This window comes from Panthera uncia (assembly GCF_023721935.1).
Source record: "Panthera uncia isolate 11264 chromosome B2 unlocalized genomic scaffold, Puncia_PCG_1.0 HiC_scaffold_24, whole genome shotgun sequence".
Taxonomy (NCBI): Eukaryota; Metazoa; Chordata; class Mammalia; order Carnivora; family Felidae; genus Panthera; species Panthera uncia.
In genome coordinates this window covers 11,559,399-11,582,239 of record NW_026057580.1, presented here as the reverse complement: position 1 = coordinate 11,582,239, position 22,841 = coordinate 11,559,399, and the positions used below count along the sequence as shown (strand labels likewise).

The window sequence follows — 22,841 nt, the reverse complement described above, 5'->3', positions numbered from 1 at the left end:
TCTAAAGTGTTTTAAATTTTTTTGTTAGATGTGTTTCACATTACACTCTACACTTTTCAGTTCACTGGTCTAGATGAGATGATGCATAAAATATATAGGAATGTTATTTATAAAACGAATACCAAAATTTTGCATTTCAAGTTTTTTATCAACTTCACTACAAGTACTTGATGCTTCAAAACAGCTTCCATACATGGACACAAATTGTACTTTTTCCTTCAATATACATACTTAGTAATGGAGTTATTAATAATGCACTTAAATGTGGGCAAAAAAATACAATGCAAAAAGAACAAAAAATATGGTTTATATGGTACAGTATGTATGGATAACCCAAAGCCTGGAAAATGGAATTTTGTTAACAAATATTCTTACTCATAGACAACTTTTATTATCTATAAGTCATGCACTAATGTACATAATAACTACCATAGAAATGGTTTTGAAAAGCAGAGATTCTTCTGCATACCTTCCTAATGAAACAGAGGACACCGACCTGCCCACAATCATCTGCCCTCAACAGAGATGGTTGTTGCTGATATGATGGCTCTTGTTTAGCTGACTCCAGTGTCCTGGATGTTTTCCCTCTGTGTAAAATGTGGACAGGGTAACCAAAGCGTGAGTCCTGGAAGAGCATGAGAGCCAGGATAGCACTGTGTTTTAGGAACACACAAAGAGATTTTAGGAAATAGTGCCAGTACACTACAGTAAGAAACTACAATAAGAAAAGTGAAAACCAGGAATGAGCCTTGTGGCCATACAGCATGGGAGTATCCAAAGTTGCCATTTTGTGGCCAGTACTAATGCAACAACTGGGACACCGAACTGGCTGTTCTGGGTAGTGATGTTCAAAGTGTCCCAGACCAGCAGCATGAGCATCGCTTGGGATTCTGTTAGTGCAAGGATAGGAACTCTGCTGCCTTTGGAGCTAGGATAGAAAGGGTAGGGGGTGGGCTTTAAATCCAGTGAATAAGACTTCTCAGGAATAACATTAAAGCCAAGGCCTGAAGGTAGTGAAGGAACTAGGTGAGTGGAAAAGAAGAGCCCTCAGGGAAGAAACCATAGTGTTTCAGGGACCCTGGAGCCAGAAGAGCTTGACATAGACAAGATAGGCAGCTTGAGATAGAGCAGGGGCCAGGACACTCAGAGCCTGTAAGCCTTGATGGTGAGTTGGGATACTGTTTGAGGAGCAATGGGAGGCCATTCTCACACAGTGGTGAGAATTTATTATTTTTAATGTGTATTTGTTTTTGAAAGAGTGGGAGGGGCACAGAGAGGGAGAACACCCAAGCAGGCTCTGCACTGTCCGCACAGAGCCCAACGTGGGGCTCCATCTCATGAACCAGGAGATCATGACCTGAGCCAAAATCAAGAGTCCGACACAACCATTTGAGCTACCCAGGTGCCCGTGTTTTGATTTTACAAAATTGTTCTGGCTGCTGGGTGAATAGTTGAGTGGGTAGAGGAGATGCTGAGAGAGGGTTAGATACTGCCTTGGAAACTGATACCCTTCTTCCTCTGGGAAAGGAAGATCACATAGGCTCAGATATTTTCAGGTGAAGAGGAAATGGTGCTCACACTGGATGGATCTCATTCAGGAGCTTGGGTGCCAATCAAGAGGAATTGCCAAGTAGCAGTAAGTGTTGAGTTGGTGTCAAGATGGTAGGATTTGTGTTTTTTTGCAACATTAGGTTTACTGCCCAGGAGCAGGAATGGGGAAACTAGAACAGTGATGATCTAGAATTGGAGATGGAACTGGTGTGCTTTGGGTGGGGTTGACAGAGAATGTCTAAAGTTGAAAGGGTATTTCAGGGGCAGGGGGAATGGAAGCAGAAAGGAAGAACAGACCAGCTGAAATGGAGAGAAGTGCCTGCAGGGGAATTGGTGAAGGCATGGAAATGGGTCGCTTTGGATTTCCATGGAGAATTTGAAAGAAAAATGGCTGAACTAAATTTTAAATTAACGTAGAAAAAACTTTGAGCTCTAAAAGTTCTTGTGGCTTGATGCCAGAGATAGGGAAGCACAAGCCAGAGAGTGGCCCACTAGATTTTTCCACTTGAGCTGGTACTACTACATTTTTTTTTTCAACGTTAAAAAATTTTTAAGTAATCTCTGCCCCCAACGTAGGGCTCCAGCACACACCCTTAAGCTCCAGAGTTGCACACTCCACTGACCAAGCCAGCCATGCACCCCTACTTCATTCATATTTTATTTTTTATTTTTAAATCTTTTTTTTTTACCTATTTTACCTCTTTTTAGGTGCTTTTCTCAGGTCCTAAGTGCACAGAGCTTGTATACGCTGACTGGGCACAACCCCTCTGAGGACTCAGCAAAGAGAAGATAAAATTAGCCCCATTGGCCTTGCTAAATGTAAATGACACCTGTGAAATTTAGGTTATGCCCTCGTGTGACCAATCCTGTGTTCTAGGGCAGTGTCTTTCAGTGTTTTCCAGATCAGCATCAGCAACACATGGGAACTTGTTAGAAATGCAAAATCTCTAGATCCATCCCAGAACTACTCAATTAGAAAATTTGCTGGACCCCATTCCTCATGTCTTTTAATAAGCCCCTCAGTTGATTCTGATGAACACTAAAAGGTTGAAAACTGTTCCTTTTTAAAAAAATTTTTTTTAATCTGTGCCCAGTGTGGGGCTCAAACAACCCCGAGATCAAGTTGCATGCTGTACTGAGCCAGCCAGGTGCCCCAAAACGAGCTGCTTTCTCTGAAATCTCTATGCCCAACATGGGGCTCAAACTCATGACCTAGAGATCCAGAGCCACATGCTCTACTGAGCAAGCTAGGTGCTCCTGAAGACCACTGTTCTTAACCCATGCCCCAATATCCCCACCTTCCTCCTCAAAATGCACTATAATTCTAATTTCCCATTTCAAAATTAGCAAAACTTATTTGTAGTAATCCTATGTTCTGATCTCTAAGACCTGTCTCCCCAAGAATCTTACTCCATCAACTAGGCTCTCAATACTTGCCCTTAAGAATCCTGCATCATCAGGACACCTTGGTGGCTCAGTTGGGTGGGCATCTGACTTTGACTCAGGTCATGATCTCATAGTTCGAGTTCAACCCCCACATCAGGCTCTCCACTCTTGGCACAGGGCCCGCTTTGGATCCTCTGTCTCCCTCTCTCCTCAGCCCCTCCCCTGCTCATGCACTCTCTAAAAAATAATTAAAAAAAAAAAAAATCCAGGATCATCTAGCAGCAGCCTTAGTATAGTGACCTCTATTTTGCAAAGACACTTCTTGGGGGAGGAGGAGCGTACATTTTCTGCTTTTCTTCACTTTCTCCACTGGAACTGCTCTTAATAGGAGCCACCAGCTTTTCCTCCTTTCACCCACCCTCACTTAAATTCCTTCCCTAAGCAACTCCACAGGGATGTTGAAGTGAATGTCCACCTACACCATCTGTAGCTCCAGCAATCTGTGAAAAGCTGTGTTCCCCTAGGTCCCAATGCTTACTCAAAGAATGTTGACCCATGGGATTTACTCTGTACCTATGGGTGTTTTATGTTCAAAATATTCCTTAAGTGTTTCACTTAATACCAACACTGACCTCACAGAATAAATGTTAGCTCAAGAACTGAAAACACACTCCACAAATGTTTGTCCTAATGTACCTCAAACAGCAGATAATGGCTGGGTTTTAAACAAAGAGCCCAAACACACTAGGGGTTAAATAAGCTGCTTCTCTTTCCACTGTTTATTATTAATGTACAAAATATACAAAACCAAAAGAAAAAAAGAAAATACTCATCCCTCAAATCCATTGTGGCTCTAACCCAAGACCCTGCACAAAAGCCAACCAATCCACTGTTTTCACAGAAAACAACTGATGCCGAGACATGTGAAGGAGAGGGCTGGGGAAGGGCAAGTCAGCTTGTTGCACCCACCCAGGAAGGCACCTGGTGGGATTCAGAGGTGGCTGACAGGGCAAGGGAGCCAGAGGCCTCACACCAACAAGGTTCCAGGTGGGGGCAAAGAGTGCGCCAACTCCTGAAGGCAGTGCATGTAGTGTGACTGTCAGGCCCAGCGTGCTGGGCAAGTTGATGAAAAGCTGGTCTCACTGAAGTGTTTTACAAAGTTTCCAGAATGAGTTGTAGGCAAGGGTGGACCAACACCAGCAGCCTTACCTATACCAGCTAAAACTTCCACTGGATGCAGATGTGAATTGGCCATCACTGAACCTAACAGACCCATGATGCAGACTTGGGTGTTCACAGAAGGTTGCAAAGTCTTGAGAAAGGACTCAATGTAAAGCCTGTGTCAGGGCAGAAGTGGGGATGATATTTTCCAGAACTCAAATCCAGCCTAATTGAGCCCTCTCAGTGCAGTGGGATATATAATACCCCTTTTACCATCTCCCCACCCCCATGAGGAATAATGAACTTGGCTGGGATGATTTCATAAGTGCAGCTGATCCCATGTCAGTTCTGTGTGCATGTGGAGGACCCACAATAGGAGAGTTAGAGGTGTTCTCCAGGATAACCAGCTTTAGGTTCTCAGGCATTAAGGGCAATACTGGAAAGGGATTTGGGGTTATAGGGCAAATCTCCTCAAAAAATGAAGCCAACTGGGTCTTCTCTTCAGCAGTCCAGGGTACAGAATGTATCCAGTCTCTCCTCCCCAGACTGGAGGAAAATATGTACATCAATACGCACCAGTGATCGAAAACCCCCAGAAACCCAAGCAGGTGGGAACTGAGGGGGCCGGCTCCTCATCAGCTGGGGAAAGGGGAAAAGTGGGCCTCACAGAAGCCATAACAGGGTAGAAGGAGCAAGGCTGCAGTCCACAGGGGTGTGTGTGGGTGGGGCAGAGGAGGTGGTCCCTAGGGCAGAGGGGGCCCGTTGACACCCGGGTGGTAGAAGGCACAGTTGTTCTCATAGCGGCAGTTGCCCTTCATCATGAAATGTCGGCAAACAGGGCGGTTTGACATGTCTGTGGAAATGACGGTGGAATGGTTAGATAAAAAACGGCAGACAGAGGTCAATGCCACCCTCACCCCCACTTCCTCCCACCCCCACCCCATCCACAGCATCCTGAAAACTTCTCTTTCAGGGAGACCTGGAATCTTATGGATTTGGGGGAAGGGCAAAGGGTAGGAACTGAATGCATGCTGAGAATGAGGTGACCTCATGTTTGGCCTAGCACACCTGGGGTACTAATGCTCCCCCAACAACTTGTATGGAACACCAAAAACCATACAGGGAGCAGGAACTATTCTCACCTCCTCCATGGCTGTGGCCTCCATCATGCCCTCGGTGGCCCCCTCCTCCATGGCCAGGGCCATCATGGCCACGGTGCTCATGAGGCGGTGGCCCGCGATGGTCATGGCCTCGGTGACCAGGGACATCATGAGGCCGGTGGCCATGGGGCCCTCCATGTCCAGGACCTTCATGGGGGCGATGTCCACTGCTTCCACCCATGCTCCCACCAGGGCCTTCATGGGGGCGATGTCCGCCACCAGCACCCATGCCTCCACCAGGGCCTTCATGGGGACGATGTCCACTGCCTCCGCCCATGCCACTGCCAGGGCCTTCATGGGGACGATGTCCACTGCCACTGCCCATGCCACCGCCAGGGCCTTCATGGGGACGATGTCCCCCACCTCCACCCATGCTACCACCAGGGCCTTCGTGGGGGCGATGCCCACCACCCATGACACTGCCAGGGCCTTCATGGGGACGATGGCCACTGCTGCTGCTCATGCCCCCACCAGGGCCTTCATGAGGACGATGCCCACCACCTCCAACCATGCCCCCACCAGGGCCCCCTCTTCCATTTGGGGGTCCTCCTCCAGAGCGACCTCCTCTGGCCCCTCGGAAGGGAGGAGGAGGAGGAGGTTCATTTCCTCCTCGGCCACCACGGCCTCTATGGTACGGTCCAGGACCTGGTCCTGGACCCCCCCGCATTGGGCCACCCCGCATGGGGTCACCCGGGCCATCCCAGAAGGGATCACCCCCTCGTGGAGGGGGTGGGGGACCCAAGAGACGTGGACCCACTGGCCCACCGGGGCCTCCATGAGGACCTGTTAGGGGGAAAACAGAAACAGCAACAGTTACCTGTTACACTCAGGGACAGCCTCTCCCAGCCTAAACTATCTCCTCCCACCTTTTGGTCAACCTACACTATTACCATACCAAAATCAAGCAGGTAAACCCATTCCAACCTCTCGTTTACCACCTACCTGGCATAGGTCCCCCAGGTCCAGGGGGGAAGTGCTGCATGGCCTTGGGGCCACCAGGGCCTCCTGGTGGGAAACCATTGGCTATTGGACCAGGGCCTAATAATCCATGTGGCACTATTAATTTAAAAAAAAAAAAAAAGAGAACAGTCAGCAAGAGGATTCTAGAAGAGTGGCATGACTTCCTACTTAGGTACGCCCCTCTGGCCCTCTCAGACCAACTTGGCAGAGCAATGCTCTATCCAGTCTTCCCCTCCCCATCTAGCAGCAATACCCCTGGCTCACCACTGTCTGTGAACCCTGCTCCCCACACCCCAAAGTAGGCTTTCTCCCCCCAGGCCCCAGGGCTGGCCCTGGTGATTACCCAGCATCTGCTTGATCTTGTCTGAATAGTCTGGTTGCTTTAGCAGTTCCTCTGAGGGATGACTATTTGGGCTACCCTGTGAGGAGGCAAGGTGAATAGAGAGCAAGGTTAACAACTGGCAGAGAAAAGAGAGGCAGATGAGGGGGTAAGTGAGAAGATGAGTATTAGCGTAAAAAGACAAGCAGATTCCAGAGAAAATGGAAATGAGGAAGGTGGACTCTTACCATGATGGAGGTGAGGATCTCTTGGACATTGATGCCCCCTCCTCCAGGACCCTGGGGGCTCTTTCCAGCACCCATGCTTCCCATGAGATTGGCTAGGACAGGAGGCAACTTGGAGCCACCTGCCCCATCAGGTGAGCCACCAGCTCCCCCGGGTTCCAGGGTCTCAATATATGGGGTCTCATCCATAGAACACTCCTGCAAGAACAGGAGAACAATTCCATTTGAAATGGAAATGAAATGTGAAAGACACATTAAAATCAATCACAGTCTCCATTGCCACATAGCATTCGCTCACCTCATCTAGGGGGATGAGCTTCGGGGGTACAGGATCATAGGGCTCAGGATCAGGCTCATGAGGACTATTAGGAATATCACAGGTAATAAGGGAAAAAAAAGATAGTCAAATTATTTATTCAAGCTCTCACATTCCCTCCTAGCCTACACCCCCTTCTGAATTACCCCAGAGCGCATGTTCCCCTCAGCAGTCCAAGCACTTAATACGGATATGGTTCATGCCTAGAGCGTAAACCCTGTTCTGCTCACCTTTCCTTGTTCAGGAAGAGCTCCTGAAGGATTCCTTTCTCCCTCTCAGCCTGGATATATCGCTCCTGGCTATTGCTTCCAGGGGTGACAAGAGGTGAGGGTAGAACCAGGGGTCGCGGGCACACCCAGGGCACCTTCTCCTCCATATTGTCATGGCTCAGACGACGGGCCGTCTCAAACGCATGTCGGTCTGACAGTATCTCTCGTTTAGCTGCCTCACCAAAGTCCTTGATCTTATTCACATTTACTATTGGCAAGGAGAAAAAAACAAGAGCAAAAGTAAGTACAACCACGTCCTTTTTAAACTCTCTGTACCCACCTACTATACAGGAATCTACACACGCTAACCTCGTTCAGTTTCATCCAGTTCAAAATAGAAATATTCTCTCAGTTTGCCCTCCTCAGGCCATGTCACAGTCTTCCTCTTCCTGCCTTTCCGGGTCAGCTGGCTAGGATCTCCAGGACTCTCCACTGGCTTTGCATCCAGTGCTCCTGGCTCTAAAGAAGCTGTAAGCAAAAGAGGTTTTAGACGCAGGCCCTTTCTTTCAGAAAACCCCCAAATCTGAACCAATTTCTAGACTTACCTGTATCCATGAGCTCTGGGACTTCAACAGGGGGAACTGGGGTTCCTGGGCGGTCTGTGTCCATAGGCTCACAAGGAGGTGCTGGTTCTGGGGAAGAAGGCTTGGCTGTGCTTGGTTCTGTGCTCGTTTTCCCTTCAAATGGGCTTGGCTATAATGAAAGAAAAAGAAGTTAATGAGCTGATAAGAAAGCCAAAGTTAAGGTAAGGCAATTAGTCCATGGTCCTAGACAGAATCTCCCATGAGTTCCTATAAAGGAAGACTTTGTCTCTCACATTGCCAACCTCCCACCCGCACCCCAGCCTACATCTTGTTGTCCTCCCTAACCACCCCTACCTGCTAAACCCTTCCCTTCCTTCTACTTTACTTTTGACATCCTGTCACTGACACCTACTGCCCAGGGCTCATACCTTGGCAGCTGTAGGTGACAACACCTTCTTCTTCTTCTTAATTTTGATGCCTGGAACAGGGGCTGAATTGAGCGCATCCAGAAAGCCCAGGCCCTCCATAGCTATAAAAGGAAAAAGCATAACATGGAATCATTAGACTCTTTCACAATTCTATTCCTATACACAAATCTGGGCAGAAAATGGGCCAATGGAGACCCTACTCCAACTTAGGACATCATAAGGGCTGCCTACGTGACTCCGTCATTTAAGAGTCCCACTTTGGCTCAGGTTCAGGCCCCACATAGGGCTCTGTGCTGACAGTGCAGAGCCTGCTTGGGATTCTCTTCCCCTTTCTCTCTGCCCCTTCCCCATGCATGCACTCTCTCTCTCTCAAAATAAACTTTCATGGAGTTTTTTTTTTTTTAATGTTTATTTATTTTTGAGAAAGAGAGACAGAACGTGAGCAGGGGAGGGGCAGAGAGACAGGGAGACACAGAATCTGAAGCAGGCTCCAGACTCTGAGCTGTCAGCACACAGCCTGACACAGGCCTCGAGCTCACGTGACCTGAGCCTCGATCATGACCTGAGTCAAAGTCAGATATTTAAATCAACTAAACCACCCAGGCGCCCCTCAAAATAAACTTTTAAAAAATAATAGTAGTAATGAAAAAAAAAGAAAAGGATTAAAAACAAAACAAGACAAACAACAAAACTTAGGACATAATAAGTTCAAGGTGCCAGGAAGCATATGCTGGATTCATATAAGAAATGCTTGTTATTCTTACTAAAAAAATTTTTTATTTTTATAAAATTTATGAAAAATTTATTAAAAAATTTTATTTTTATCTTACGTAATCTCTATACCCAATGCAGCGCTCAAACTCATGACCTGGAGATCAAGAATTGCATGCTCCTCCAACTGAGCCAGCTGGGCACCCCTATTCTTTCTTTCTTTTAAAGGCAAACAATTTGTAGCTTTAAGTATGAATTAGAGCTCAGATAACTGAAGAAGCCAGCCCCCATTGACATGACAGAATATCCTGCAGCTGGGAGTGCTCCTAACCAGTCACATACCTCCCAATACCATCTCTAAAAGTACCCCTAAGTAATCCTATGAAAGGGGAGCTCCAGAAGTGCAAAAATTAAGACACACACACACTTAGGACATGAAGAAATCAATCCCCTACCTACCCCCCAACAATCATTCCCATGAAAAGGGTTTGTTCCCAATTCCAAGTATATTCCTTCACTTTAGACTCACGCTGTGGTGGGATGATCTTCACTTTGATCTCTTTGGTGGCATTGGGTGTGGTGTTCAGTGGCTTGTATTTCTTCTCTGCAGGGGGGGCAGCATCTCCTGGAGCAACTGTGGTGCTGTCAGAAGAGGAATGGTCAACAACATCTCTGATTCACCGTGACTTGCCCCTTCTTTCTCCCTCGTGTCCACAGACATAACCCACGCAGAAACCCAGGATGTGGTCCATACCTCTGACGCTTGAGGGGGATGGGTTTAAGGTTGTACTTGTCAGAAACCACCACTGCACTGGCATTCTTCTTCACAGGCACCAAAGATGGGGTCTCCAGCTCTAGCCCTGGCGGAAGGAAAAAAACACGATATTGGGGTTGAACTCTCTTAACTCTTCTTCCCTGGTCCAACCCCAAATCTTCATCCAGTCCAAGCTTCACCCACTAGTCTTCCCTCTTCCATGTGTGTGCCGTTTCATAAATCGGCTATTCCACCACAAGACCCTAGGTATGCATCCGCCCACAGACTGTCCCAAGACTAGTCAACAGCCCTACCAGTGGAACGGAACTTGGCATGACTGGGTGCTGTGGTTCGTAGAGACTTGGGCTTCTCCTTCTTCTTCTCTGGGGCCTCCTCAGCCCGGGTCTCAGCCTTCACCTCAGTCAAGGGTCGCTCAGGAGGGGTGGTTCGACTCTTCCCCTCTTCTTTACGTTTTTTTTTATCTTTCTCTGTTGTTAAAAAACAAAGCAGAGGGGCGCCTGGGTAGCTTGGTCGGTTAAGCGTCTGACTTCAGCTCAGGTCATGATCTCACACTCCGTGAGTTCGAGCCCCGCGTCAGGCTCTGTGCTGACAGCTCAGAGCCTGGAGCCTGTTTCAGATTCTGTGTCTCCCTCTCTCTCTGCCCCTCCCCTGTTCATGCTCTGTCTCTCTCCATCTCAAAAATAAATAAACGTTAAAAAAAAAAAAAAAATTAAAAAAAAAAAAAAACAAAAACAAAGCAGAAAAGGATTTTACTTAAAGAGAAAGACTCTCAGAGATGAAGCAGGCTAAAGGTACTGAAAGCCATGTCCCAGTGGGAAAGAAATAAATACAAGGGATAAAAGACTAAGGAGCTTACCAGCAGGCTGGGTACTGCTCTGGGAGCGGATGACAGCCATCCAGTCACTGACAAGGACTGAAGCCAATTTCCGGAGCTCTACAGGTGAGAGTAAGGGGAAATGCCTAAGTAATTAAAAATATTACTCTTCCAATAACAGAAAACAGAGATGTTTAAAGATATACTGTGAAAACCTGTGTAACAAAAAAAGTAACTCAGAGTTTTAAGAAAAACATGGGATAGGCTGAAAAACCAAACTCTTCAAAATGGAAAGATGAATCATATAGCAGTCTTCTATTCCAATTCAACACTGGGAGGGGAGGCGGGGCAGAGGTGGGGAAGAGGGAGAATGAACATCAATTACACACAGAATACATTATAAAAACTACATCAGTTGTTTTATATATACTTCATGTGGTTGTTATATTCCAAAGATTTTTAAACCTCCTTCACAAAGTGAGAAAGAGAAAGCTAGAAAACCAGAACGAAGCCAGTGCCAATGCTCTTCCCCTAACCAGTATTAGTTTGTGTTGTGCCTAAAGACAAAGTTCAAAGGAGGCAGATTTAGATCCATCTTTTTTTTTTTTTTTTTAAGTTTGAGAGAGAGCAAGCATGAGCAAGGGAGGGGCAGAAAGAAGGAGAGAGAGAATATGAGAATACCAAACAAGCTCCATGCTGCCAGCACAGAGCTGGATTTGGGACTGGAACCCAGGAACCGTGAGATCATGGCTTGAGCCGAAACCAAGAGTCTGACCCAGGTGGCTCAGCTGGTTAAGCATCCAACTCTTGGTTTCAGCTCAGGTCATGATCTCACAGTTCGTGAGATCAGGCCCCTTATCAGGCTCCATGCTCAGAGCACTGAGCCTGCTTGGCATTCTTTCTCTTCCTCTCTCTCTGCCCCTCCCCCCCTCAAAAATAAATAAACTTTAAAAAATCCTTTACAGCTCTTGGCTTTTGTACTTGGCAAATAACGTATCTATGGCACCCCTCCTCTTACCAACACTTTCACTTACAGACTCACTTAATAATGAGATTGTTTAAAACATTAAAACCTAACTTTTCAAATACTCACAAAACCAGCAATTTCTATACTTAAGGCAACATGAACCCTAAGGCATCCCCAATGCAGGGATATTATAAACCTTTTTGGACCAAATGAAATTATGGTCTAATGAAACTTTACAGTCTATAAGGAATATATAAATTACAGTATCCAAAGAAATTATACAAGAATTACACCTATATTCAAAAGTGGCAGCATACAATTGAGCCAACTGGAAAACAGAGAACAATATACCCGACAATGAAGAAACAAGAGATGGGCAATGATTTAAAAGGATCTTCTGTAATGTATTTTTACATTACAAATTATTATTAAAGATACTTGTGATATCACAAATCAGAAGTGCTCAGTATTTAAAGGGCTTAAAAACCAAGAATTAATACAGCTAAAAGAATAGAAAGCTAGAAAAGGTCTTTCACTGAAACAATTCTGTGAGTTAAACCCTTTATCTTTGTACGTTTTCTGTGTTTTCCTCTATAGCTAAAGGAACTTCAGATAGGCTTACCCAGGTCTACATGCTCCTTCCACACCCAAACCACCAAAGCCTCTTTTCAAAAGGACCTAGCACACCATTCCCTTCAGCCAAAAGAGCAAGCCTGTATTCTGATCAGGGGATTAGCTCTGCTAGAATACTGCTCACTTGTGGGATACTGGTGTCTTGTGCTTGTGGTTTGTACCCTGGGTATAACCCCCTTTTTTTTTCCACTAAAGAAAAGGCTGTAACTTTCTGGAGCCAGGCTCTGTCTTCAAGCCAGAACTGTATGGCCCTTGCCAAAGAGTCCACAACGCTTTGTCTTAGAAAAGGAAAGACTCTGTTGCCACCAAAGCTATAATCTATCTACTCCAGCAGTCAGGATTCTGTCCGTGCCCTAAAGGAAGGTGTTTACTGGTAGAAATAGTGTTATCTGTTGTTAAGAAAATACACACTGAAAGTCTCAGAATATGCTTTATATTTAGAAAAACAGAGTGATGATGACACTCTCTAGGATGATGCTATTTTCCCCAAAGAATTTTAAGTGTATACCTTTTACACCAAGAGATATTAAGAATCAGCTTCTAAAGTGTGGTGTCTTGTTTTACATTCAACAGTAGAGAAATGGACAAATCCCATTCAGAGTTGAGAACAGGAAAAGAGGACAGGTTAGAGAAGCTCAATTTTTAAAAGAAAGAGAAAAGCAAGGTGAGGTAGCAAGGAGTGACAGGACAGTTCAAGGATGGAAGTGAGACATGGCATTAACTAAGTAGAAGTAATGAGGAAGGGCTGTGACAGAAAGTAAGGACTGGCCCCTACCTTCATCCTCACTTGACTTGCTCAGTTGCTTCACCAGTTTGGCGGTGTTGTTCTATGAGAGATGGGGAGAAAAGTTAAGTGCCAGGAGGAAAATAAATCCTCTCAGAGTTAACAACTGCACAAACTCACCCACAGTTTCTTTTATTCTTTTTTAGATTTTATTTTTAAGTATTTTTAAGTATTGGGTATTTTTAAATACCCAATGTGGGTGGGGCTTGGGCTTGAACCCATAACTCCAAGATCAAGAGTGACACACTCTTCCGACTGAACCAGACAGGTGGTCCAGCCACAATTTCTTTTTTTTCCTTAAGTTTATTTATTTTGAAGCAGACAGACAGCATGAGTTGGGGAGGGGCAGAGAGACAGAGGACAGAGAGAGAATCCCAAGCAGGCTTGCTGTTGCAGGGCTTGAACCCATGAAGGCGTGAGATCATGACCTGAGCTGAAACCAAGAGTAAGAGGCTTAACAGCACAAAGCCCGATATGGGGCTTGAACTCACTGACTGTGAGATCATGACCTGAGCTGAAACCATGAGTTAGACACTTTAACTGACTGAGCCGCCCAGGCACCCCTTTGTAGACATATTCATACTTAACCCTGAAAACAACCAACAATAGGGGTGCCTGGGCGGCTCAGTTGGTTAAGCAACTGATTCTTGGTTTCGGCTCAGTTCGTGATCTTGTGGTTTCAGGAGTTCAAGCCCCACACTGGGCTCTGCCCTAGCAGCACGGAGACTGCTTGGGATTCTCTATCCCCCTCTCTCTGTTCCTTCCCCACTTGCACTCTCTCTCAAATAAATAAAACCTAAAAAAAAAAAAAAAAAACGTGGCACGTCACTTAAAAAAAACAAAACCCCAGTAATGGATGAGAAAACTAAGGCTCAAATATATGAAGTGCCCCAACCACACATCTATTAAATTTAGTTTTCTGATACTAAATTCCTATTTTTTCTTTTTCAATTTTTTTTTTTTTAACATTTATTTATTTTTGACAGAGCATGAGCAGGGGAGGGGTAGAGAGAGAGGGAGATACAGAATCCAAAGCAGGCTCCAGGCTCTGAGCTGTCAGCACAGAGCCTGACGCAGGGCTTGAACCCACGAACCTTGGGATCATGACCTGAGTTGAAGTCGGGACACTTAACTGAGTCACCCAGGTACCCCAAATTCCTATTTTTTTCTACCACTCTCCTTCACAGGCCCAAGACTGCAACGCCATCAGTGCCACTGTGGGTATTTTATCTGTTAGGCTAATGCAAAAAGGAAGCACTAGGGTTGTAAAGACTTAAGGTACCTGCTTGAGGTGGTCCACAGTGAGTGGTAGGTGCTGCAGGGTCAGCAGAATTTGCTGCAAGAGGGGAATGTTGTTGGTTGTCTTTGAATAGGTCAGCCAATTGTTAAGAAGCTTGTAGCCACCAACATCAATAAACCTGTAGGCAGGTAGGAGAATCTGTAATGACCTTCCTAGGTTTTGGAGTGCCACATCCCACACTCTTACTCCCCCATCAATAATCTAGAAACCCAGGCCTCACCTCCCCCACTTTCTAACATCTTCCCATCTCAGCCGCCCAGCTCCCCACTTACTTGACCAATATTTCTGGTGACTGGGTCTGCAGGAGAATGTTCAAGTAAGTGCATCGACTCACCATCTTTCGTGCTTCCTTCATAAGACTGTAGGAGGGAAATTAAGGTTAGACATGGAGCAGCTAGAATGCCTCTTCTTTCAGCAGAAGCATCTCTAACTGTGGGAGTGCATTAATAATCCTAATGACTTGGGACTTTGCTACAGGGTAGGAGGGTCACACAAGCCTCTTGGAGGATGATATGGATCCAGAGTGAAATGGAAACCTATGAGAGGATGGAAGACAATTCAGGAGACACTGAAGTCTCTGATCCAGGGAGGTAAGCATCACTGCTTCTAACACAGGACACACGTGATTCTGCTTCCTGGTCAAGAGACCTAGCACTAACAGCCATCCGTTCACAGTCTGTTCAGGACTGGTTTAGTTCTTTCCCTTCCACTGGGGAACTGGAAGGTTCCTGAGGGAAAATAACACTTTGGGTATAAGGAATGTGACCTAAAACAACCAAAAATTCTGCTCCCCTGCTCCCTTCCTTCCAAAGTGTGACTCCCTCAAGACTGTGGATATCCAAATATTCAAATTCCATTATGGCCAGGAACCAAGGGATCACCTTTTCCTATCACTTACTCTAAAATTATTGGATTCCAATCATATTCCCACTGACTCTCCCTTTCCCCTCCAAGAACACTCATTCCTGTCTGCCTTACTTAAGGTTATATTACAACATACAATATCTTCTACTCACAATGAATCCAAAGATAGGCAGACTCACCTGAAGATCTTGGAAATGCCATCCACACTCTTGACTTCCCCATCTCGGTTAAGGAAGCTATCCAGGCCCTTGAGAAGCTCTTTGGGATCTATGGGACCCGAACCCATGATCGAGGTTTCTAAGACAAGGACAAAGCAAACCCACAGAATAAGTGGGTGGCAAGGACAGTCCCACTATGCCCTCTAATAACTTCCATTTCTATATGTGACAAAATTCTGTGACTAATTATTCAATCTATATTGAACTACTCTCACCATTTTCTAGATATGAAAAAATCAACACAGACCATCACACCACTGAGAAAAAAAGCCCTGGCAAGTTAAGCATGGTACTAATACAGGACTGAATGGGAAGACAATGGACTGGGCAGTACACCTTTCTCTCTTCCTCCCAGTTACATCCCTTCTAGATAGCTAACTTCACTAAATTGTATTAGGGCTAAAAAACAAGTGCCTGTAACAAAACACTCAACATTCCAAGGCATTTTTGCTTAATTAGTTCCTGTTTCTACTTAGCAGCTGATAAATTTGGCCTGAAAAAAACCTGTAGTTTAATAAGAACTGGGCAAATCTTGGACAGGGCTAAATGTCTTCTAAGATTAGTCGGTTCCTTTTTATCTTAGTCTTATTTAGCCATAATCACCTCAAGTGGTAGGATGAGCTCTGCTTGCACCAGGAGAAAATCAGCTAAAATGGCAGGTGATATAAAACTTGGTAACAGAAACTTTCCCTCAAGAGAGTTGAGGGGAGCTCCCAGAAATGGAGACAAATGGACATAAAAGATATCAAGCTGGCACTCCTCAGTCTTAAATAGAACTGTCATTCATTAACCAAATACTGTACATGTTTTTATTGTTTTAAAGTCAAGAGAAAGACTGCTTTGTGATTTCAAAAGCAAAGACACAAATCTGAGCACTACTCCTCTCCAAAATCACACCACCATCCAAGATCTTCAAGAAAGGCCTGAAATTAGAAACCACAGAGGCAAAAAGAATGGAGTAGAGCTAGAAGCTGGAAAAATGCCATTAAATTCTTAAGTAGCTACTTTAGACCAGGTTAGAAAAGGAGCTCATTAAAAGCTAAACTCTGTTATGGGATGAAGTGTGAAGCAATTTCTAGGCCAGAACCCAAGATAATCTTGAATCAATGTGGCTCTGATTGGGATTTTTATCCACAATACCTCTAAATATAAACTTCTGAGAACCAAAAAAGAAAGCCCCCTCAGTAATACTTGCATTTGGAATATAAGGTTAACATTGGGTAGAAAGGAGGCAAGAACTACTTCTTGCCTCCTGCTTCTAGTACAGATAACAGACAGAATTTCAGCAGAAGGGTGGGAAAATCAGTGTTTTACAACGATGACTGAATTTTGTGCAGGAAAGAGAACAAGTTTCTTATAAAATAACATAAATTCGTTCTGTATGTTCTCAGACAAATCAAAAAGCATAACAATCTCAACCTTTTAGTCCTCTCAACAAAAAGGCCAACAAATTTCTAAATAGATAGGTCCTAACAACCTAAGGAAGAAGCAGCAGAAACAGGGAAGAGGCTGGTTCTTGAGATCATAACCTGTGGGCTGAATAGAGAGGAGATAAGGTAAGAAATTCCGAGAGGTGAGCAACTCTGGGTTAACTGTGCTGTTGTTGCTGCTGCCCTGGAACCTCCACAAAGACAGGTAGAACCTGAGGTCAGAGAAAAAAACACTGAAGTAGAATACTGGATAAGATTAGAAGCCCATGAGCCAAATCCACTGAAATGTGATGATTCTTAGAGACAGACATGGAGATAAAGGCATTTTTTCCCATGTAGTAAGACACCATATAAAGTGATCCATAGACACTACTATACCAAGAGATACACAGACACAATGGGATATATATAGACCGACTTCCCATTTGTTGGGGACTAAAAAAGCAATGAGTGAATCCAAAGTAATACATTTCATCAACCAAAATATACACAATTTGACAAAAACCTTCAATTAAGTAACACTTTAAACCAGTGCTACCTACCCCCCCACACCCCTTCCAGCCAAATACAGCTGATCCCAATGATTCAAACCAAGAGTAGGATATACATCGCCTTGGAGAACTACCTTTGGCATACCCAAGTCCGAGCTAAATCAACAGGACTGCTCCCCCTACTTCCTTCAGAAACAAAAAAAGTCACCTGAGCTCAAATGTTCCTTCACTTAAGAGGGTGAGAGAGAAGAGAATAACCATCCCCAGGAAAGAGACCAATGAGTGCAAAGCTAAATTCTGTCCAGTGCCTTCTGCTGGAAATGGGTACAAGGGACAACTTTTTCATTCCCATTCATAAAAAGCAAGAATAATCAGGGGAAGCTAGAAGACAAAGCAGATATATTAAATATTAGGTTTCCACCATTGTTATTCCTATTTATAATTTGGAAGTATAATTAACAAAAACTAAGTTTTGTCTCCTAAGTGCCAATTGTGAGAAAATGTAAATGGGTTTTCTCATGGTTTTCCTATAGGCAAATTAGTTTTCACTAAAATTAAGGACTCCAAATGTCTTACAACCAAATTTCCTTACTTCAAAGTCAGTACATTCTGAAAGAAGCTACAAGGCACTCAAGTGGAAAGAAATGAAGAACCTAAATTCCTGGCACAGGCCTACAGTGGAAAAGGCAAAGGAGTTGAACAGGGAAGGAGGGGCAATAACTAAGTGTCAACATTACCTAGTCATATCTGGAGCTTGGAATGAATGCTTGAGGAAGCTTTCTGGAACCAAAAATAATCTAGGGCATGACGTTTGCTCTTTTAATTTCCTCCAAGATAGAACATACAGAATAAGAAGGGCTGGGGAGAGGGAAATAACCCCAGCCTTATCTCCACCTTCCCCTAAGCTGTGCATTCCTTCTTATGGAGGATATTTGCAAGCAGAGATGAGCACTACTGACACAAGGCACTGGGAAATTTTCTACCTTTCTTACCAGAAATTTAAAAAGTCCTTAAGTGACACCAACTCCTGCCTCTGAAATGAGTTTTCCTTGAGGGTTACTCAGTTAACAAGGTGAAAAATATCTAGCTTGGCGAAAATTATTCCATACCCATCACCAAGAAAAAAGAACTTAATTGGTTCAGGACAAAAACCCTATGCAAATCAGAGCCCTTCTAAATACAATCACAACACTCATAACAAGGAAGGAGTCTGAGTTTACCTTGACTTAGAGAAGTCTTAGCACTTCTGGAAATGAAAATGTTTTGTACTTGACCTCTTACACTCCCCCCACCCTTCCTTTCCTTGGTGTTTGAGGTATTTCCTAATAGGACTCAGTGAACTGAATTAGGTCTCTTGGGTGATGTACAAGGTCTTACCTCTCCTAAGCATAAGCCCTACCCCTTAAACTTCTTTTGAAAACCTGATACAGTGATCTCCCGGAAACCTTATTTGCCTTTCAGTAAGGATGTAAAATCACCCCCCACCTGCCAGCAAAGTATCCCAGAAAATAACTCTGGCCACAAACTACAAGGATCAGGTTCTCCAAGGTTCTCTGGATGGATGTGGTTTCCCTATCTCCCATGTTAAGGAAGATCTTCTTTATTAATCCCCTGTTCACTAGAGATCAGGAACCCCAATGGGTAGAATGTTCAGCTCCCAAGGAAGGTATGCTGCAGAGGCACATGGCAAACTGCTTAAAAGATAAAAAACTTGTGGTCAATAGACATGTGGAAGAGTCCCTCCCACCCAATCCAGAAGTTTAAGCACTAATTTGAGAATCAGTACCCAACAGAAAATTAGCCCTGAAGTCTCACCAAGTCACCACAGGACAGGTGTTCAAAAGGGCTTTCCAATTTTGCCTAGAAACTCCACGCTTCAAGGCAGGACTTTAAAAAATGAAAAGTATATGGAGAGTTGGACAAAGATTTGACTGAAAAAGTTGGAGGAAGATAGATAAGGGACAGGATACCCAATACCACCCTCAGATAGGGCATGGCTTTGAACATGCACCAACTGCTAAAGCACTGCACAAGTTGAAAAATGAAGACATTATTTTCCCATTAATGTTTTTAAGGAATTTCTTTCTAAAGGAAGGAAAAAGAAATTCAAAAAGGGTGGCTCTTTGGAAAAAAGAAATGAAGGTTTTGAAATGTAATACCAGAAAGGTTTTGCTTACCAGACACCGTAGCTTGCATCCCCCTGCCTTGAGTTTACAACTGCCGCTTCCTTTCCTATTCACTTCTCATCCTAGTACCAATGTACAGGAGCTAAGCAACTGGAGAACGTGACACAGCACTGAACACAAAGAGTTTATCCCCAAACCCAGAGGTGGGATAAGGGAATAAGGGTGATTTAAAAGAAGTCTTCAGGTACCCACCCTCCCCCGTCTCATTATACAAAGCGACCAAATGCAGGCCCAAGGACTGGTTCCTGGACAGAAAGGGCACATTTCAGTATTAGGCCCCACTTGTCTATTCAAGTCACTTCCACAAGTTCTCCTTTCCCCAGTATCCCCCGCACCACGCCACACCTACATACATACATACACACAGCTCACACACACACACACATGCACACACCACCAGAAGGCTCCCAGTCTTAAAGTATAGTTGGTTTGACTGGTTTTCCACCCCTGGCAACTGAAGCGGGGAAAATTTCCAAGCTGTTGTGATGAGTGAAGGAAGATGAAAATAAAAGCAACAGGCTTTGATTGTTAAATATAAAAACTAGAGCTGCCCAGGAGATGGACAACTTCAAGACCTAATCCCTATAAGCTTTTCCCTCTTAAGAATATAAAAGATACTCTAAAGAAAATACAGAAAATGTCTTTTCCTGTCTAGCAGCAGCGTGCACAGGGAGTCCAGAAAGCATCTGCTCAGGGGTGGAGTTTCAAGAGGGTGGAGAGGAAGAAAGCTGATTACATCACCTTTCCATGCTGCTCCTCCCCCTTGACCAAGTTTCTAGGGCGGCCCTAAGCTCTGGATGGCAAAAGGGGGAGAAAAAACAACAAAGAAGCAGGGACGACGCCATTTTGTAATGGAGAAGAGGAAAACTTAAAAAAGCTATTCCGGCTCTGCCGGCAGCTAGTTACATTAGAAAACAACCCTTCTCAGTAAAATACCCCAAACCAGCCACCCACCCTGAATGGTCTTTAACCTAATTTGAGTAAGAGAGTTGTGAAAATAAAACCAATTAAAATATTTAAAAGAACATTTTTCTGTGGGGAAGAATTGAATTTGCAATTGAGGTTCAACCTGCTACCATCGACCACCCCCATCCTCCCTATAAAGGGAAAGGGGGAGGACTTGGACCCCTCTCAACAAATAGGGTTGAGGTGGGAGGACAGGAGAAAAATGGGCCAAGACACAACCTGCAACACCGCTTTGAAGACAAAAGGACAAGGAAAGTCGCCATATTGAAGCAGGGAAGAAAAAAATTCCTTTTAACGACACAAATCTTTTAGAAAGCTAGCATTCAATTGCACTAAATGGCTTTTAAAATTATACTCCTGAATTCCACATTTCCCAACCTTTCCACCCCCTATTAGACTGTATTCCCACCCACCAAAACGTTATCAAGTTAAAATGTTAATCACTTTTTTCCTCTTAAATAACCTGCGCAACCTGCAACAATTAAAAACATTCTTTACCTCCCCATTATCTTGTATGTACTGGCACTAAGATTATAGTTTTGTACTGAATTAAGTGTCTTGCAATCTTTATTCCTAGATTGCCACCTATTTTAACCACACAAATATATCCCAAGCAAATTACATTAAAATTGAGAGGATTTAACAATCATTTAAAGTCATAGCCAGCTACTATTTCTCTGCCCATCTCCTTACCCTGCAATCTTTATGTACAGATTGCTTATTAATCTGGCAAATTGAAAGGCGCCCTGCTTGTCTCACACACAAAGAAGTGGGACTTCTGGGCCACAAGATCCACCATCTTTTGTATGTGAGCTCATTAACCCTTTTGAAGACTGCTAACGAGGAAGTTAACCATTCCTCCTTATAAAAAGCAAACACTTATGGCTTTGGCAGTCTGGAAATTGGCTGGATTACCAAGGGTTAACCATCAAAATCCTCACTTGCTGGCCCTCCCTCCACCCTTTCCTTGCCTGCAGCAGGGCAGGAAGGTAGGTGGCAGGGGAGAGAGAACAAGACTGTTTAGACCAAAGGCCCTTTTTTAATGGAGATTAAGTGACCGGCTTGGTCCTTCTCCAGTTCTCTATTTTGTTCTATTGTCTCATTTCTTCCTCTCATTATTTTTGGTTTCACAACGGGAAACGTTGATTTCTTGTTGCAAGGCTGGTTTTGGAAAATTCGACACTTACTATCCAATTTTTTTGCGACGTCAGCACCTCGGGCTCAGGGGGGGAGGGGGCTCAAATTTGGAGAAAAAAAATAAAACAACCAACCAAGACCCAAAACTCAATTATTTAGGGGGCCTCATTGGATCAAAAAGTCTCTTAAAAAAACGAAGGCCAACTCAGTATTCATTTTCCCCCCACCCAACTCCATTTAGGGAGGGGGGGTCGTAGAAAAAAAGTTCTGAGTGGATTCAAAAAAGTAAACGCTGGATGAGTGAATTTGGGTGGGTTTGGGAAGGGTGGGTGGTTGATTATTTTTGAAGTTATGTGGTGACGGTCCTTCGGCCACAGATTGCAAGTCCCATGCAGCGTGGGCTGGTGGGGTGGGCAAGATAGGTGGGAAGGGGCAGAAGACACAAGTGGTTGGGCTGGTGGCTGCGGTTTTCCCTTTCCCCCCTCTCTCAGGATCCTTTCAAGGGCTTAGATGTTGCTGCGGCTTGTTTTTTTCCTCGTGGCCGGCCTGTCTTTCTCCGAGAAAATTCAAACCTAGGATAAAAGGAACACAAGGGAGAAAGATATAATCAATACGGGCTGCTTTAAACACCCAAAGTACCATATCTGTTGTCTCCAATCACATCCAGGTCCCATCCCGAACACAGCCGCCTTTTATAAGCCATGACCCTCCACATAACCCATCCCTAACCCCCTCCTCAGTCCAACAAAATCAACAAAACTTAACCCTCCAACCGACAAAACACCCAAACTTACCTCTAAACGAACCCCAGAATGGCGGCTGTCTGCTCGGGCGGAGTCTTTTATACCCGGACGCCGCCCAACGCGCCCAAACATGCTAGTGAAACGCCCTTGTCGCGAGACATTGTGCGCGAGGCATGAATTCATTGGCCAACGCGAAAGACAACTCGCTAGCTGATTGGCTATCCTTCCTTCACCTTCGCCCAGCCCCTTCCTCCCCCGGGACCTTCTTCCGCCTCCTTCCTGGCCCCCCCGGCAAGCGCGTGACCGCAGAGCCTAGCACCTCCCTTTCCTCTGCTTCCACCACTTCCGTCCTCCAGAACATTTCTCACCCTGGTTGGTAGAACCGGGCCGGCGCGTGCGCATTGAGAAGACGTCGGTCGAAATCCCCTTCAAAATTGTTTAAAACGCAAGCCCTTAGTATGAGATCTAAGAATCGTAATGACTGGTTTAGGAAAAACGCAATT

The 22,841-nt window shown here is 44.7% G+C and overlaps 1 protein-coding gene across 3 annotated transcripts; it reads right to left on the bottom strand.

Moving 5' to 3' along the window:
• Positions 1 to 3,688: 3,688 nt before the first annotated feature.
• PPP1R10 (protein phosphatase 1 regulatory subunit 10) lies at positions 3,689 to 22,803 on the bottom strand. 3 transcript variants are annotated; one of them, XM_049653682.1, is made up of 20 exons: positions 22,707 to 22,803; positions 21,646 to 22,167; positions 15,347 to 15,464; positions 14,576 to 14,662; positions 14,286 to 14,421; positions 12,995 to 13,046; positions 10,662 to 10,739; positions 10,099 to 10,272; positions 9,785 to 9,890; positions 9,560 to 9,672; positions 8,320 to 8,420; positions 7,913 to 8,060; positions 7,677 to 7,835; positions 7,329 to 7,575; positions 7,081 to 7,144; positions 6,786 to 6,980; positions 6,562 to 6,637; positions 6,201 to 6,314; positions 5,241 to 6,041; positions 3,689 to 4,951 (listed from the first exon to the last, which is right to left on the bottom strand). In XM_049653682.1, exons 3-20 carry the CDS (start codon positions 15,451 to 15,453, stop codon positions 4,842 to 4,844), a joined length of 2,868 nt encoding a protein of 955 aa, XP_049509639.1. In that variant the 5' UTR covers positions 15,454 to 15,464; positions 21,646 to 22,167; positions 22,707 to 22,803; the 3' UTR covers positions 3,689 to 4,841. The 3 variants fall into 3 exon arrangements, with proteins under 3 accessions (XP_049509639.1, XP_049509638.1, XP_049509640.1); XM_049653681.1 differs by lacking the exon at positions 22,707 to 22,803 and adding an exon at positions 22,390 to 22,626; XM_049653683.1 differs by lacking the exons at positions 10,099 to 10,272; positions 22,707 to 22,803 and having other exon boundaries at positions 21,646 to 22,383.
• Positions 22,804 to 22,841: the final 38 nt, after the last annotated feature.